The following is a 15,285-nucleotide window of genomic DNA, read 5'->3' as shown; positions in this document are numbered from 1 at the left end:
TATGCATACTGGCCATCTTCTTTAAATGATCATACCCCAGACGCAATTCAATTTGGGTGGTCATGTCAAAGATATACATATATATATATATACAGTAGGGGAAATAAATATTTGATCCCTTGCTGATTTTGTAAGTTTGCCTGCTGACAAAGACATGAACAGTTTATAATTTTAAGGGTAGGTTAATTTTAACATTGAGAGATAGAATATCAAAAATAAAATCCAGAATATCACATTGAATAAATTAAATAAATGTATTTGCATTTTGCAGTGAGAAATAAGTGTTTGATCCCCTATCAACCATTAAGAGTTCTGGCTCCTACAGACCAGTTAGATGCTCCTAATCAACTCTTCACCTGCATTAAAGACAGCTGTCTTGCATAGTCACCTTTATTGTATTTATTTTACTCATTTATATAGCGCTATTAATTCCACAGCTCTTTACAGACATTATTGGCGCTGTCCCGGATGGGGCTCACAATCTAAGTTCCCTATCAGTATGTCTTTGCAGTGTGGGAGGCAGCTGGAGGAACTCACACAAACATGAGAACATAGAAACTCTTTGCAGATGTTGTCACTTGGTGGGATTTGAACCCAGGACCCCAGCACTGCAAGTCTGCAGTGCTAAACACTGAGCCACCATGCTGCCCACTCCTGTCCACAGACTCAATTAATCAGTCAGACTCTAACCTCTATAACATGGGTAAGACCAAAGAGCTTTATAAGGATGTCAGGGACAAGATCATAGACCTGCACAAAGCTGGAATGGGCTACAAAACCATAAGTAAGACACTGGGTGAGAAGGAGACAACTGTTGGTGCAATAGTAAGAAAATGGAAGAAATACAAAATGACTGTCAATCGACATCAGTCTGGGGCACCATGCAAAATCTCACCTCGTGGGGTATCCTTGATCATGAGGAAGGGGAAAGATCAGCCTAAAACTACAAGGGGGAACTTGTTAATGATCTCAAGGCAGCTATGACCACAGTCACCAAGAAAACCATTGGTAACACATTACACCGTAAAGGTTTAAAATCCTGCAGTGCCCGCAAGATCCCCCTGCTCAAGAAGGCACATATGCAGGCCCGTCTAAAGTTTGCCAATGAACACCTTAATGGTTCTGTGAGTGATTCGAAGAAGGTGCTGTCAGATGAGACAAAAATTGAGGTCTTTGGCATTAACTCAACTTTCCGTGTTTGGAGGAAGAGAAATGCCTATGACCCAAAGAACACCGTCCCCTCTGTCAAGCATGGATGTGGAAACATTATGTTGTGGGGTGTTTATCTGCTATGGGCACAGGAATGCTTCACCGCATCAATGGGAGAATGGATGAAGCCATGTACCGTGAAACCCTGAGTGATAACCTCCTTCCCTCCACCAGGACATTAAAAATGGATTGTGGATGGTCTTCCAACAAGACAATGACCCAAAAATGCAGCCAAGGCAACAAAGGAGTGGCTCAAAAAAAGCACATTAATGTCATGGAGTGGCCTAGCCAGTCTCCAGACCTTAATTCCGTAGAAAACATATGTAGGGAGATGAAGCTGACTGCTGTGATTGCCAAAAAGGGTTTTGCCACCAAGTATTAAGTCTTGTTTGCCAGAAGGATCAAATACTTATTTCTCACTGCAAAATGCAAATAAATGCATATAATTTATAAAATTTGAGTTTCTGGATTTTATTTTTGATATTCTATCTCTCAATGTTAAAATTAACCTACCCTTAAAATGATAGACTGTTCATGTCTTTGTCAGTGGGCAAACTTACAAAATCAGCAAGGGATGAAATACTTATTTCCCCTACTGTATATATATGCAATATATGGCATTTTTTAACAATGTTAACTAACATATCATATATACAGTCCAGGTATACAGCACATCCGTCTCTTCATTCCTTATATAACACATCTACATTTTCACATTCATTACGAAATTAGATGCAGTTTGAAATGGACAGAATATTGCGAGCAATACAGTGTGTTCTATAAGATGAATTTACATCATTTGGATGTGTATAATGGAACATTTGCAAAGTTAAAAGTGCCAAAATAATTTCTATACCCCATTTCCCAGGCTAATAGAGGATAGAGTCTTCTTTTCAAGAGATGATGATGAGCTTCACTTCATTATGCAGTATCAAGCAGATGAAGATTGCCTTGCTTGTGCTACTTTTACTACAGGATCACTAGGGCAATTTGTAAGTAGCACAATGAATGAAAAGTTAACAACAGCTAATTTCTCACCGCATTTGTGCTCAATTTTAGATGCATACCTTAAAAACAAAAATGCAGAAGAGGAAAAGAACTCTTTGGCTATGTGCACACGTTGCAGATTCGTGTGCGGATTTTTCCGCACTGTTTTTGTAAAATCCGCAGGTAAAAGGCACTTTGGATTTTGTGCGTTTTTTGTGGTGATTTCACCTGCGGTTTAACACCTGCGGATTCCTGTTGAGGAACAGGTGTAAAACGCTGCGGAATCCACACAAAGAATTGACATGCTGCGGAAAATACAACGCAGCGTTTCCGCTTGTTTTTTTCCGCAGCATGGGCACAGCGGATTTGGTTTTCCATAGGTTTACATGTTACTGTAAACCTGATGGAAAACTTCTGCGAATCCGCAGTGGCCAATCCGCTGCGGATCCGCGGGCAAATCCGCAACGTGTGCACATACCCTTTAGCTGTTTGGATCCTTCTTTCACATTTAAACAAAAATATACCGCTGGTTTGCAGTTGCACAAAGTTTGCATCAATTTAAAGAGTACATAAACTTTCTTTTTATACATTTTATTCATTTAATTCTCTGCAGATCAGTGGGGTGTTCGGCGTAAGTATATCCAATCATAAACTAATACATTTGGATATGTCTGTCATTGGCATCCATTATTAAAAAAAAAATCCACCACTGGGACAACCCCTTCTTTATCACTATGTCTGTCCCAACTAATGGACTACCCTTTTAAGAGGTTTTCCCACTAACAGTTTGTTCGATATCATCAGTCTGTCATTTGCTCTAAAGGGGTATTCCCACTTCTAAGATACTATCCCAATAAGTAGTAGGTATAATAATAATACTAGCAAATAGCTCCAAGTGTACGACCACTAGCAACTAGCTAACTGTCACTATGTGAGTGGTAGTAACCATGGATAGCTAAGGTCCTGCAATGAGGAAAGAGACATAGAGAATCAGAAGAACTATACTACATTTCTAGTTGGGGATATTTGCTACTATTATTATTATACCTACTACATATTGGGATAGGATCTTGGAGATGGAAATACCACTTTAACTTTGAAAATGCCTCTATGAAAAACTAAACTTCAGTGATCAAACAATCAAACTGATGAAAGATATTCATGTAATGCACAGATATTTGTGTCTCTTTTGTGTCCCTGCACAGCGAAGTACAAGGAGGGAGAAAGCAGAAGTGATGTGTCTTGCACCAGGACAGACTATCTGAGTTAGGGTGTTTGGAGTAGATATGATTAAGTATATTAATAAGCTCAGTATTTTTACATTGCAAATACTATGAATAGGCTTTTCACTAATGATGAACGAGTGTACTCGTTGCTCAGGTTTTCCCGAGCATGCTTGGGTGACCTCCGAGTATTTAAGACTGCTCAGAGATTTAGTTTTCATCGCTGCAGCTGAATGATTTACAGCTATTAGCCAGACTGAGTACATGTGGGGGTTGCCTGGTTGCTAGGGAATCCCCACATGTACTCAGCCTGGCTAGTAGCTGTAAATCATTCAGCTGCCGGGATGAAAACTAAATCTCCGGGCACTTACAAATACTCGGTCACCCTAGCGTGCTCGGAAAACCCTGAGCAACGAGCACACTCGTTCATCACTACTTTTCACCCATCAGATGACCAGCTTAACCTTTCGTAGTTCCAGGCGTAAGCTGCAGATTCTATCTACATCCCCACTATCACTGTGCATAGAAGAAATTGCTTCCAAACTGTAGACTTGTTTTCCAATTTAGATGTGTGGTTCTGCTTCTTTTAGGCTGTAGAAGGACAATTTTCATGGTGGTAACTGTCCATTACACTTACATATTTTTGCATAATAAATTTAAAATACTCTTGTATTAATTGAAATACAAACTTTGGAATGCCCTGTAATTGCTATATTGGTAAAATATGCACAAAGTACTCTAAAAAGTAATTGGATGCTTTACTAAAGATAGGGTAAGCGGAAAAACAGCCAATAACAAGGAATCAGGTTATTGGTAATAATTTCCAAACTGGCTTAGAAGCATTGAAGCTATGACCTAATGTCCCGTTAGAAGTCATCTCTATATAGGCACCATCGTTTTATAAATCAGACCCCTGCTCCCAATCTAAAAGCATTACTGGAAAAAGTCAGGTCAGCTTACTTATTGGTCTTGCTAGGTCTTTGATCAATACTAACTACTAGAATCTTGATCTATATCCCTAGAAGACCTTGAATAACTTCTTCACAAAGCAAAATTAAATTAGCAACCATTGTGAAAACAATGGATTGACCTAAAGGCCCCGTCACATTAAGCGACGCTGCAGCGATATAGACAACGATGCCGATCGCTGCAGCATCGCTGTTTCGTCGTTGTGTGGTCGCTGGAGAGCTGTCACACAGACAGCTCTCCAGCGACCAACGATGCCGAAGTCCCCAGGTAACCAGGGTAAACATCGGGTTACTAAGTGCAGGGCCGCGCTTAGTAACCCGATGTTTACCCTGGTTACCAGTGTAAATGTAAAAAAAAACAAACACTACATACTTACATTCCAGTGTGTGTCGCGTCCCCCGGCGTCCGGTTCCCTGCACTGTGTAAGCGCCGGCCCTAAAGCAGAGCGGTGACGTCACCGCTGTGCTTTGCTTTACGGCCGGCACTGACAGTCAGTGCAGGAAGCTCTGAGCAGCAGCGCGTAACCCTGTGGACGCCGGGGGACGTGACAGACATCAGAAGGTGAGTATGTACTGTTTTTTTTTTACTTTTACAATGGTAACCAGGGTAAATATCGGGTTACTAAGCGCGGCCCTGCGCTTAGTAACCCGATATTTACCCTGGTTACCATTGTAAAACATTACAGGCGTCGTTGCTTTTGCTGTCAAACACAACGATACACGCCGATCTGACGACCAAATAAAGTTCTGGACTTCTAGCTCCGAGCAGCGATATCACAGCAGGATCCAGATCGCTGCTGCGTGTCAAACACAACGATATCGCTATCCAGGACGCTGCAACGTCACGGATCGCTATCGTTATCGTTGGAAAGTTGGTCAGTGTGAAGGTACCTTTATTCAACCTCTACATAGCCTATAGCCAGTTGTAGGTTATTTACTGATGCTTCCGGAAATTTGCACTTTCATTAAATATATATGTAGATAATAAATACCCATGTGCAGTATAAAGCAAAGTTATATTATCATACAAGATCCAACACTATTCTGGAACGTAATGCTCCAAAACAAGGGCAACCGTTTATTTTACTCACTTATATAGCGCCATTAATTCCACAGCGCTTTACAGATATTATCGGCACCTTCCCATTGGGACTCACAATCTACATTCCCTATCAGTATGTGTTTGGAGTTGAGGAGGAAACTGGAGTATCCGGAGGAAACCCACACAAACACTACGAGAACATACAAACTTTTTGAAGAATTACTAAATATTCTAATCTATGACCCCATTATACCAAAAAATAAATAATTATCGCAGTTGAGGTATTATAATCCAGTTAGAACTTTTTATGTTTAATCATATAGTCACAATGTGCTGATAGTAAGGGGCAACAGAAAAAATGTTCCAGATTCAGTGGAACAGCAGAAATTGGAGGTGGTTTAAAAAATCCAGTGATAAGTGATCTTTAAGACATATTAATCGAAAGTCATCTGAACTTGTTAGGTGAAAGAAGGGTAAGGCATGTTGGATTTCAACATGCCAGACCGTTTTTGTTCTCACAAGACATAAGAAGCCTCCAGAGGTTCCTTTGTGTATAACTGTGGGTCAAAGGAACCACTATTGGGAAAACAAGTGTCTGTCTAAAGTGTGTGGCCATCCGTATTCTGGAGAATCCATAAGTGTCACATGTAATTATAGTAGATCCAGAAGGTATAATGTGTCTGTACCTACACTACTGATGAAGACTGCCGATATGGAGATTTTCCTTAAAACACTTTTTTATTTAAATAGATTCTCAAAGTCAACGCATTTCGAAGTCACACAGGACCTCTTCCTCATGACAAAACCTAACCAATATTGGGAAAACAAGCTTTCGGGAAAAATCTGTCTATAGTGTGTGGCCATGTTTATTCTGGAGAATATAGAAGTGTCTTCCTGCAACTATGCTATACAGACATATCATATTATATGGATATTTCTTTTATAAAAGGTGATATCATGACAGGTTAAAAGATGGAGGCTCAAAAGAGTTTTTCACTGGGACCTCAGTCTTAAAGTTTTGTGTTTAATAATCTGCAACTTGTTGTTCCTCTTCTAAACTAGCTACAGGCACTAATCTTATAGTGATGGATGAGACTGGATTTATAGAACATTCATCTGCTTTTCTAAAAGGAGTTGATTTCTTGCAATGTATACGTTTGCATGTTACTGTATATCTTTCTTTAGCCATTGCCTATAGTTTTTTCTTTCTTTTACCATTAGTTTGTCTATTATTTCGGATTATTGGAAGAACTTTTACGTTTAGAGAATAAATCCACTTTTGTTCTCTTTTTTCAGCTAGTTTACAAAGTCATTGGACATTTAGTGCATACAGTACATCTTCTCATACTAATGTAACACAATGAGCACAAATAGTAAATAGAGTTTTAATGTGCACTTCTGTGAATAGAAACTATCGAATAAGATGTTGTTTGACTGTGCAAAATGGCATTAAACCGAGATGACAGTAGTATCATTATCTGCATCTCAGCACTCATACCTTTTCTGATCCTTTATGGTACTATCTGAGATGTGATTTAAAATCTTGAAGAATTGTAAGAGTCTCGAGAAAGCCATTCATATGGCCAATTATGGTAATGGTGGCTGGAGTAAATACAGAATTGTTTCCCTGTAGCATGTGAACATCAAACACCTGTCATGTAATCTCATCAGATACTAAACAAAGGCTATGCCCTCTCATTAGACCCTAGTCAACAGCAACAAACTAACTAATGAGGTTGTGATTGCAGGAGGAGGATAAATGAACAAATCACAAAAGAACAAGTGCAAGAACATATCTTCCTAAATAAAGCCAGATCAATGATACCATCAAACACCAGAAGGTTTATCCATAAGCAAATATCTTTACCACAACAGCACAGCTAGTAAGAATTTTCAGAACTCTGCTGGCAAAAGAATAGAATATAAAAATTTGTTTTGAAAATCTGCTTACAGCACAAGATATTACTTATCTTACATACATTACAGTTGAATGGACACACAGAAAGTGTAAATCATAGCAAAAGAACTGTCCTTACATGCTAGTTTTTGAAGTATAGGTATATACAGCTCTGGGAAAAATTAAGAGACCACCACATCAAGACCCTGTGATGGGCAGCCTAATCTCCAGACCTGAACCCCATTGAAAACCTCTGGAATGTAATCAAGAGGATGATGGATGGTCACAAGCCATCAAACAAAGAAGAACTGCTTAAATCTTTGCCCCAGCAGCAGTGTGAAAGACTGGTGGAAAGCATGCCAAGACGCATGAAAGCTGTGAATAAAAATCATGGTTATTCCTCAAAATATTGATTTCTGAACTCTTCCTGAGTTAGAACATTAGTATTGTTGCTTCTAAATGATTATAAACTTGTTTTCTTTGCATTATTTGAGGTCTGAAAGCACTGGGCTTTTTTTAAATTTTGACCATTTCTCCTTTTCAGAAAAAAACAAACAAAATTTATTGCTTGGAAATTCGGAGACATGTTGTCAGAAGTTTATAGACTAAAAGAACAATTTACATTTTACTCAAAAATATACCTATAAAGAGAAAAATCAGACAAACTGAACATTTTGCAGTGCTCTCTTAATTTTTGCCAGAGCTGTATGTTATTCACATAGCAACGTTGACTAACAGCACTAGGTTTGTACTGTAGGCTGTGTACTACTTTATGTATAGCTCATCATGGTGGTACTGTTCCTTCTGGAGCCCTGAGATCCTGGGGTAGGTTTTGTTTTCATCTGTGATCTGAATTGTTTTCCTGCCCTGTCATAAGAGCAGAAACACTGAATCGAAGCAGTTGCGGATCTGTCTCACCAACAGCACCTGATGGTTTCCACTAAACCTGTAGGTTTTCCATTCTGGTATCCATCAAATCTAAAAGAGCCTCCAAAGCACTTGTAAACAGATCCTTATATTGTGACCAAAAAAAGTGTAAAAAAAAAAAAAAAAAAAAAAGTTTGTCCTTTTTATATTTATGCATTTTCTGCAGGAAATGACAGTAAAATAATAAAAAGAAAAGGTGACGCAATAACACCAAAAAGGCACTACAATTATTAGAGCAACCTGTGATGTCAGGATATCTACATATTGATAGTAGACGTAGGAATGGACAATTAACATTATACATCAGTGATAATATGCTAGTGAGTTGTATGTATCATTTCTAACAATAATGATATTGTTTCTTAACTTTGAAATCAGAGTTATTTCCCATGGACTATAAGAATTAAGAGATCAGGACTGGACACATCCCAGGAGTCACGTTAACAATGCTCCTAAAATTCCCCTCCACTAATTTTTCTTCTTTGTCTATGAAAGTTCTTATGACCTAGCTACTGAAAACAGAGAGTGGTTCCAAAAGCCTTAATCAGTTTGCCGATCCTTGAGGTGAGCTGTCCAAACAGTCAGTAAATTACCTGAAAATGTGAGGCGCAGAGAAAGCATTCTAAAATCCAGGCTACTCACATCCATTTCGATGTCAATAGTATCCAAGCTATTCACATTCATTTTGATGTCAGCACTATCTAGGCAATTGACATCCATTTTGGTGACAGTATTAACAACTCTCTATCAGGTAGCATGTGTAATTACAACTGAACGCTAATTTTATGCTGCATTGCTAAAATACATCTCCATATAGCAGCAATTGCCCTCATTTTTTTCTGGGACAGCCTTAGTTTTAGGGATATAATGCAGTGCTTAAAAAAAGACGACTACTTTTTTTTATGTTAGGCTGCACAGATTTTTCTGTTGTTGCTGGGAACACATCTTCAGTAGCATTCTATTGTGGAGAGATACATAAATGCCAGGAAATGGAGCTGCTGTAGGTATCTATCATCCTCGCAAACAAAAGCTGCATTATTATAGAATCATGTCACTTCCATTATTTCCTAGGAGAAGCATAAAACAATGCACTAATGGACTCAGTGTTAGTATATTCATATTTAGTAAACAGATGAGAATTCTATGTAAATATGATTGTTATATTACCCATTTATTTGTTTACTTAACCTTCATAGGTAGACTGCGAAGACTAAATATGTAATAGAGCCTTGGTTAATGCCTAGACAGGCATGGGACTGCAATTATAAATTACAATGCCCTTTCCTCCGTTCACAGTTCTATTCATCTTTCTGAAACATTGAGAGACAGATTGGACATCAGGGAACGGATTAGCCACAGGACGACCTGTATTTTTAAACAAAAGCCTAAGTGTGGAAAAATGGCACCATGTGTCACCCATTCTTTACTTCCTGAAAAAAAAAAAAACATATTCATGGAAATAGCCATTTAAACAGCTCTTTCCCACTCATGGCAGAACAAGTGCTGATTGTCTCCCCCGCACATATCAAAGCTAAGATCGCCAATACCGATACAGGCCTCTCTTCAAGTCAACTCAAGGACAGGAAATAGTTACATAAAAAGTGCTCATTAAAAAGAACTCATTATCTTTATATAAACCATTAATCCAATTCAGAGATGCATAATTAGTTGGAGTAAAGTGCAGGCAGACGATATCTTTATTCATCGGAATCTGTGATAGTCATACAATTGATTAGCAAGTCTTTTAACATTGATATTATCCTTCTGTAAGTGCATCAGTGTCATAATGGTCAGAGTGTTAGATGTACGACCATCTTTAACAAGGACAAAACCAATTTACTGTTCAAGTGCGTATGGTTTTACCCCGACAATATGCTGTATAACCAAGCACTATCCTCAGAATGGTAGTTTAAGGCATCTATGGCTGCATGGGGACTACACAGCGTAAATCAAGCCCATGCATATTCCGCAAGATGGTCCATTTTGTGGCTAATAATTCAGTAAGCCCTGATCAAGGCTCATAGGAAGAGTTTGGCTACAGAGCTAGTCTGAAGGGGAAATCATTTCATATGCATGATGTGTTAAGCCACAACTGCAATCATTAAACACATCATAAAGTCCACTGTACATTTCTCATTAAAGCTGCGAGGGAAAGGAAAAAAAAAAGAAAAAACGTCCTCTAAACTGTGCTTTCAGAAAACAGAGATGCAAGCAAGAATAAGAATGATATGTGATCAATTAGGAGGATTCTTCTCATGAACTTTCCATATTCTTGTTTTTCAAGGATCAAAATTTCTGCACCACAGGAAACATCCCCCTGGCAAGTTCTCCTTGACATTTATAAAAAAAAAAAATGGTGCTTCATTAAGACACAGAGATGCAAAACACAAGAGCAATAGAGAAATGTTACCTTGTATAATACATTACTAGGATGGAAATAGGCTACATAGACATATGAGCAGCCAACCTCCAGACATTGCATGGCAGAGCAGCCTGGAGATGGTCACCCATAAGCCACACACAGGATCTCCCCCAGGATCAGCATATGGTGCCCATGCCATGGGCAGGTCAGTGCCCCCTGACAAGCAGCCAGGCTCTCCTCACAGACAATAGTCATTTCCTGTGATGTTTGCTCAGAACATACCAGAAGATCCACACTTCCATCAATCCTCCAGCTAATAAATACTGCTATAGCAACAGATGTGAGCTTTGTCATCCCTCAGTGACAACAATCTTTACAGAAAAGCCATGTTGCACCACAAGTAAAGCGGACTGGCACCACAGACAGAAGGGCATCGCGAAGTCCACAGGTCAGGGGGTGAGAACAATGAATTCAGGCTTTATTCAGACATAATGCGACATCAGAAACCAGCATCTGCATAGACAAGAAGGGGCAGCGAGGACAGACAAGTTCTGCAGGTGCCCGAGGGTGTAGGTGCAGGTAAGGGCACACTCTACTCCCATGCCAGCCTACACACTCACGAGGCAGCAGATCAGGACTAATACATGTGGGGCTGTGGGTGGAAGGGCTCCATTATTAACCTCTCCCACCGTGGGCTGACTGCTAGTGACCACCCAATATGCGGTGGAGCAGTGAGTAAGTGTGCGGGGACAGTGGAGCAGTGAGCGGTCCGGGCCTGAGCCGCAGCCTCCGCTGCATCCTCCGTGCACTCTGCTGCCCTTTCCATAGAACTTTGGTGCCATCTATTGAGAACTTGCAGAATAAAAGGGGATCGGGCACCTATTGATCTAGGTTCCAAACAAGCCAATTACTCAACAGGATTCTTGGTGTTTTTCCCCGGCCGGCTGGGAGCGAGTCCTCCACCTGCACAGTGCAGCCCACCACAATGCAGCGCCCACCACAATGCAGTGCCCACCACAATGCAGTGCCCACCATGGAGTAAGGAAGCAGATTTACCTTCTTTCAGGAACTGCGAGTGGATGAGGAAGAGAAGCAAACAGCAGATGGCCGCCCCTGCTAGTGCCCATAGCGCCTTCAGGAGCTGCATGTCGCTGCCCAAGTCACAGGAGGACCCCCACAAAGTGACACAGTGACTCCCCAGCTCACAGCAGCAGGCAGGGCTCAGGCACCAGGCTGTGCCCCAGGGCGGGCAGCACGGAGCCCCCCAGCATCCATGAATCAGCTTTCTGTTCCTCGGAGTTGGCCAGGAGACTGGGCACGGTTGCGCAATAGGTGGGAGCCATCAATCAGCCCCTCAATTCCTGCCCATCTCCCGCCACTCGGGTCGGCTGCCCGGCGGGCAGTGTGCGCCAACTTGTCCTGTAGTAGCTGTTGCTCTGCAGAGGCTGCGTCCGCCCTGGCACCGGGCACTGCTGCTACTCCTGGCGGCGGCTCATTCCGATGCAAGGATCCAGTGGCGGTGAGGGAAGGGCAGAGCCGGAGACGGGCACGGTCCGCGCTGCAGCTGCTGATTGCGGAGGCTGCGCTGCTTCTCCCTCCTGTTCTCTGGGAGGAATGTGTGATGATGCCGCTGCCCTCCCTTCCTCCCTCTCTCCCTCCCCCGGCGGGTACTGGGCTGGATGGGAAGAGAGGTGGATTCTTTATTGTGCCAGTGCCCGCTATGTACCCAGTGGCAGAGCTCAGCGCAACTTTCCCTGTGCCGAGACCGTGACGTCACGGCGGGCCCCCCTGTCCCCCGAGCTGTGACCTGTCACCCCCTGCCACAGAAGGGGACGAGCGGGGATTCCACTCCACCTGTGCCCACAGCGGCAGTGCCCACAGCCTGGCACCCCTGCACGCTGCAGACCGCGCACTACTGCATGGCTGCCGGCGGCTAATGATGCGGCCTGAGAAATGGACAGTCCCGGATCCCCAGGGTGTGGGAATGGGCAGCTTCCCCCGGCCGGCAGTGGGCTGCTGAGGTGGGCTGTGTGTCTGGCGCCTATTAGCTCACATACTCTCGGGTTGTCGTGGACACGAGAGGAGAAGCGGAGGCTTTCATGGCTCCTTGTGCCACAGACTCAGGCGAAGTTTCATATGGCTGCTTGACACTGCTGCCCCTGTCCCTCACTGCCTGAGCTGGGATGTGGGACACGTACACACACACATATATACATACACACACTGTATAGACACACACATATACACATATGCACAAATATACACACACATATATATATTTATAAATACATATACACATATATACATACACATATGCACATATATACATGCACATTTATAAATACACTAGATAGTGGCCCGATTCTAACGCATCGGGTATTCTAGCGTATGTATGTATATAGCAGCCACATAGTATATAGCACAGGCCATGTAGTATATAACAGAGCCCACGCAGTATATAACACAGCCCACACAGTAACAGCCCACGCAGTATATAACACAGCCAACACAGTATATAACACAGCCCACGCAGTATATAACACAGCCCACACAGTATATAACACAGCCCACGCAGTACATAACAGCCCACACATTATATAACAGCTCACATAGTATATAACACTGCCCACATAGTAAATAGCAGCCACGCAGTATATAACTCAGCCCAAGTAATATATAACAGCCCAAGTAATTTATAGTACAGCCCACGCAGTATATAACACTGCCCACGTAGTATATAACACAGCCCACATAGTATATAACACTGCCCACATAGTATATAGCAGCCACACAGTAACACAGGCCACATAGTATATAACACAGCCCACATAGTATATAACACTGGCCACGTAGTATATAGCAGCCACGCAGTATATAACACAGCCCATGTAGTATATAGCAGTGTGGGCACCATATCCCTGCTAAAAAAAATAATTAAAATAAAAAATAGTTATATACTCACCCGCCGTTGTCCAGCGAAGCTGTTCTGATGTGCGTGCTGCTGCCGCTAGCTTCCGTTCCCAGAGATGCATTGCAAAAGTACCCAGATGTCTTAGCGGTCTCGCGAGACCGCTAAGTCTTCTGGGTAATTTCGCAATGCATCTCTGGGAACGGAAGCTGTTGGCAGCCGTGCGCGCATCGGCAGACGACGGAAGGTGAGAATAGCATGTTTTTTTTTATTATTATTTTTAACATTAGATCTTTTTTACTATTGATGCTGCATAGGCAGCATCAATAGTAAAAAGTTGGTCACACAGGGTTAATAACAGCGTTAACGTAGTGCATTACCCGCGACATAATGCGGTCTGTTAACGCTGCCATTAACCCTGTGTGAGCGCTCACTGGAGGGGAGTATGGAGCGGGCGCTGGGCACTGACTGGACGGAAGTAGGGAGGGACTAATTCTCGGCCGGACTGTTGCGTTTGCGTTTGACCAATCAGCGACGCGGGATTTCTGGGACAGCCAGACAGACAGAAAGACATACAGACGGAAGTCCCCCTTAGACAATTATATAGTAGATACATACACATATATACACACAAATGCACATACAGTATATATACATACACATATATAAATACATATACACACATATATACATACACATATAAATACATATACACACATATATACATACACATATAAATACATATACACACATAGATATATACATACACATATACACACATATACACATGTGTATCTTTATATCACACATGTACATAAACATACCTTCATACAACATTATTATTTATTTTATATTATAGTGCCATTTATTCCATAGCACTTTACATGTGAGGAGGGGTATACATAGTAAAAACAAGTACAATAATCTTAAACAATACAGGTCACGACTGGTACAGGAGGAGAGAGGACCCTGCCCGCGAGTGCTCAGTCTACAAGGGATGGATGAGGATACAGTAGGTGAAGGTAGAGCTGGTTGTGCAGTGGTTTGGTCTATCGGTGGTAACTGCATGTTGTAGGCTTGTCGGAAGAGGTGGGTCTTCAGGTTCTTTTTGATGGTTTTCATGGTAGGTGAGAGTCTGATGTGTGGTAGATAGTTCCAGAGTATGGGGTATGCGCAAGAGAAATCTTGTATCCGATTGTGGGAAGAGGAGAGTAGAGAAGGAGATCTTGTGAGGATCGGAGGTTGCGTGCAGGAAAGTACCGGGAGACGAGGTCACAGATCTATGGAGGACACAGGTTGTGGATGGCTTTGTATGTCATGGTTTGGGTTTTGAACTGGAGTCTTTGGGAAAGGCCAGTCTCACTCGTCCAGATAATTCCGGTACCGGAGAAAACGGTTAGTAGTTCTGGTTAGTAGTTAGTATTCACACATGTACATACCTATATACACACATATACATACCTATATACACATATGCACTCATACATACGTGTATGTATATATATATATATATATATATATATATATATATATATATATAAATAAAAAACGCTCACTACGCTCAAATATATACATGCACACACATAACATACCTATACACACGTATATCTGAATGCTCTAGAAGGCTGGGTATTTATCCTCTGGACCCCATCCCACTCTACAGCTGTTCAGTCAACTTAGCATTAACCCCTTCATGACCCAGCCTATTTTGTCCTTAATGACCTGGCTATTTTTTGAAATTCTGACCAGTGTCCCTTTATGA

The 15,285-nt window shown here is 41.7% G+C and overlaps 1 protein-coding gene across 1 annotated transcript in view; it reads right to left on the bottom strand.

Moving 5' to 3' along the window:
• The window catches only part of TAFA5 (TAFA chemokine like family member 5), a 738,239-nt gene extending 725,472 nt beyond the window's left edge, over positions 1-12,767 (bottom strand). The window contains exon 1 of the mRNA XM_077264860.1: positions 11,672-12,767. Coding sequence (XP_077120975.1) covers positions 11,672-11,762 — 91 coding nt within the window. The 5' untranslated portion in view covers positions 11,763-12,767. The remainder of the gene's footprint in view (positions 1-11,671) is intronic.
• Between the last annotated feature and the right edge of the window lie 2,518 nt (positions 12,768-15,285).

The sequence above is a fragment of the Ranitomeya variabilis genome, chromosome 5 (genome assembly GCF_051348905.1).
Source record: "Ranitomeya variabilis isolate aRanVar5 chromosome 5, aRanVar5.hap1, whole genome shotgun sequence".
NCBI classification, from domain to species: Eukaryota; Metazoa; Chordata; class Amphibia; order Anura; family Dendrobatidae; genus Ranitomeya; species Ranitomeya variabilis.
Note: the sequence above shows the minus strand (reverse complement) of the source record. Positions and strands in the feature narration are given on the sequence as shown.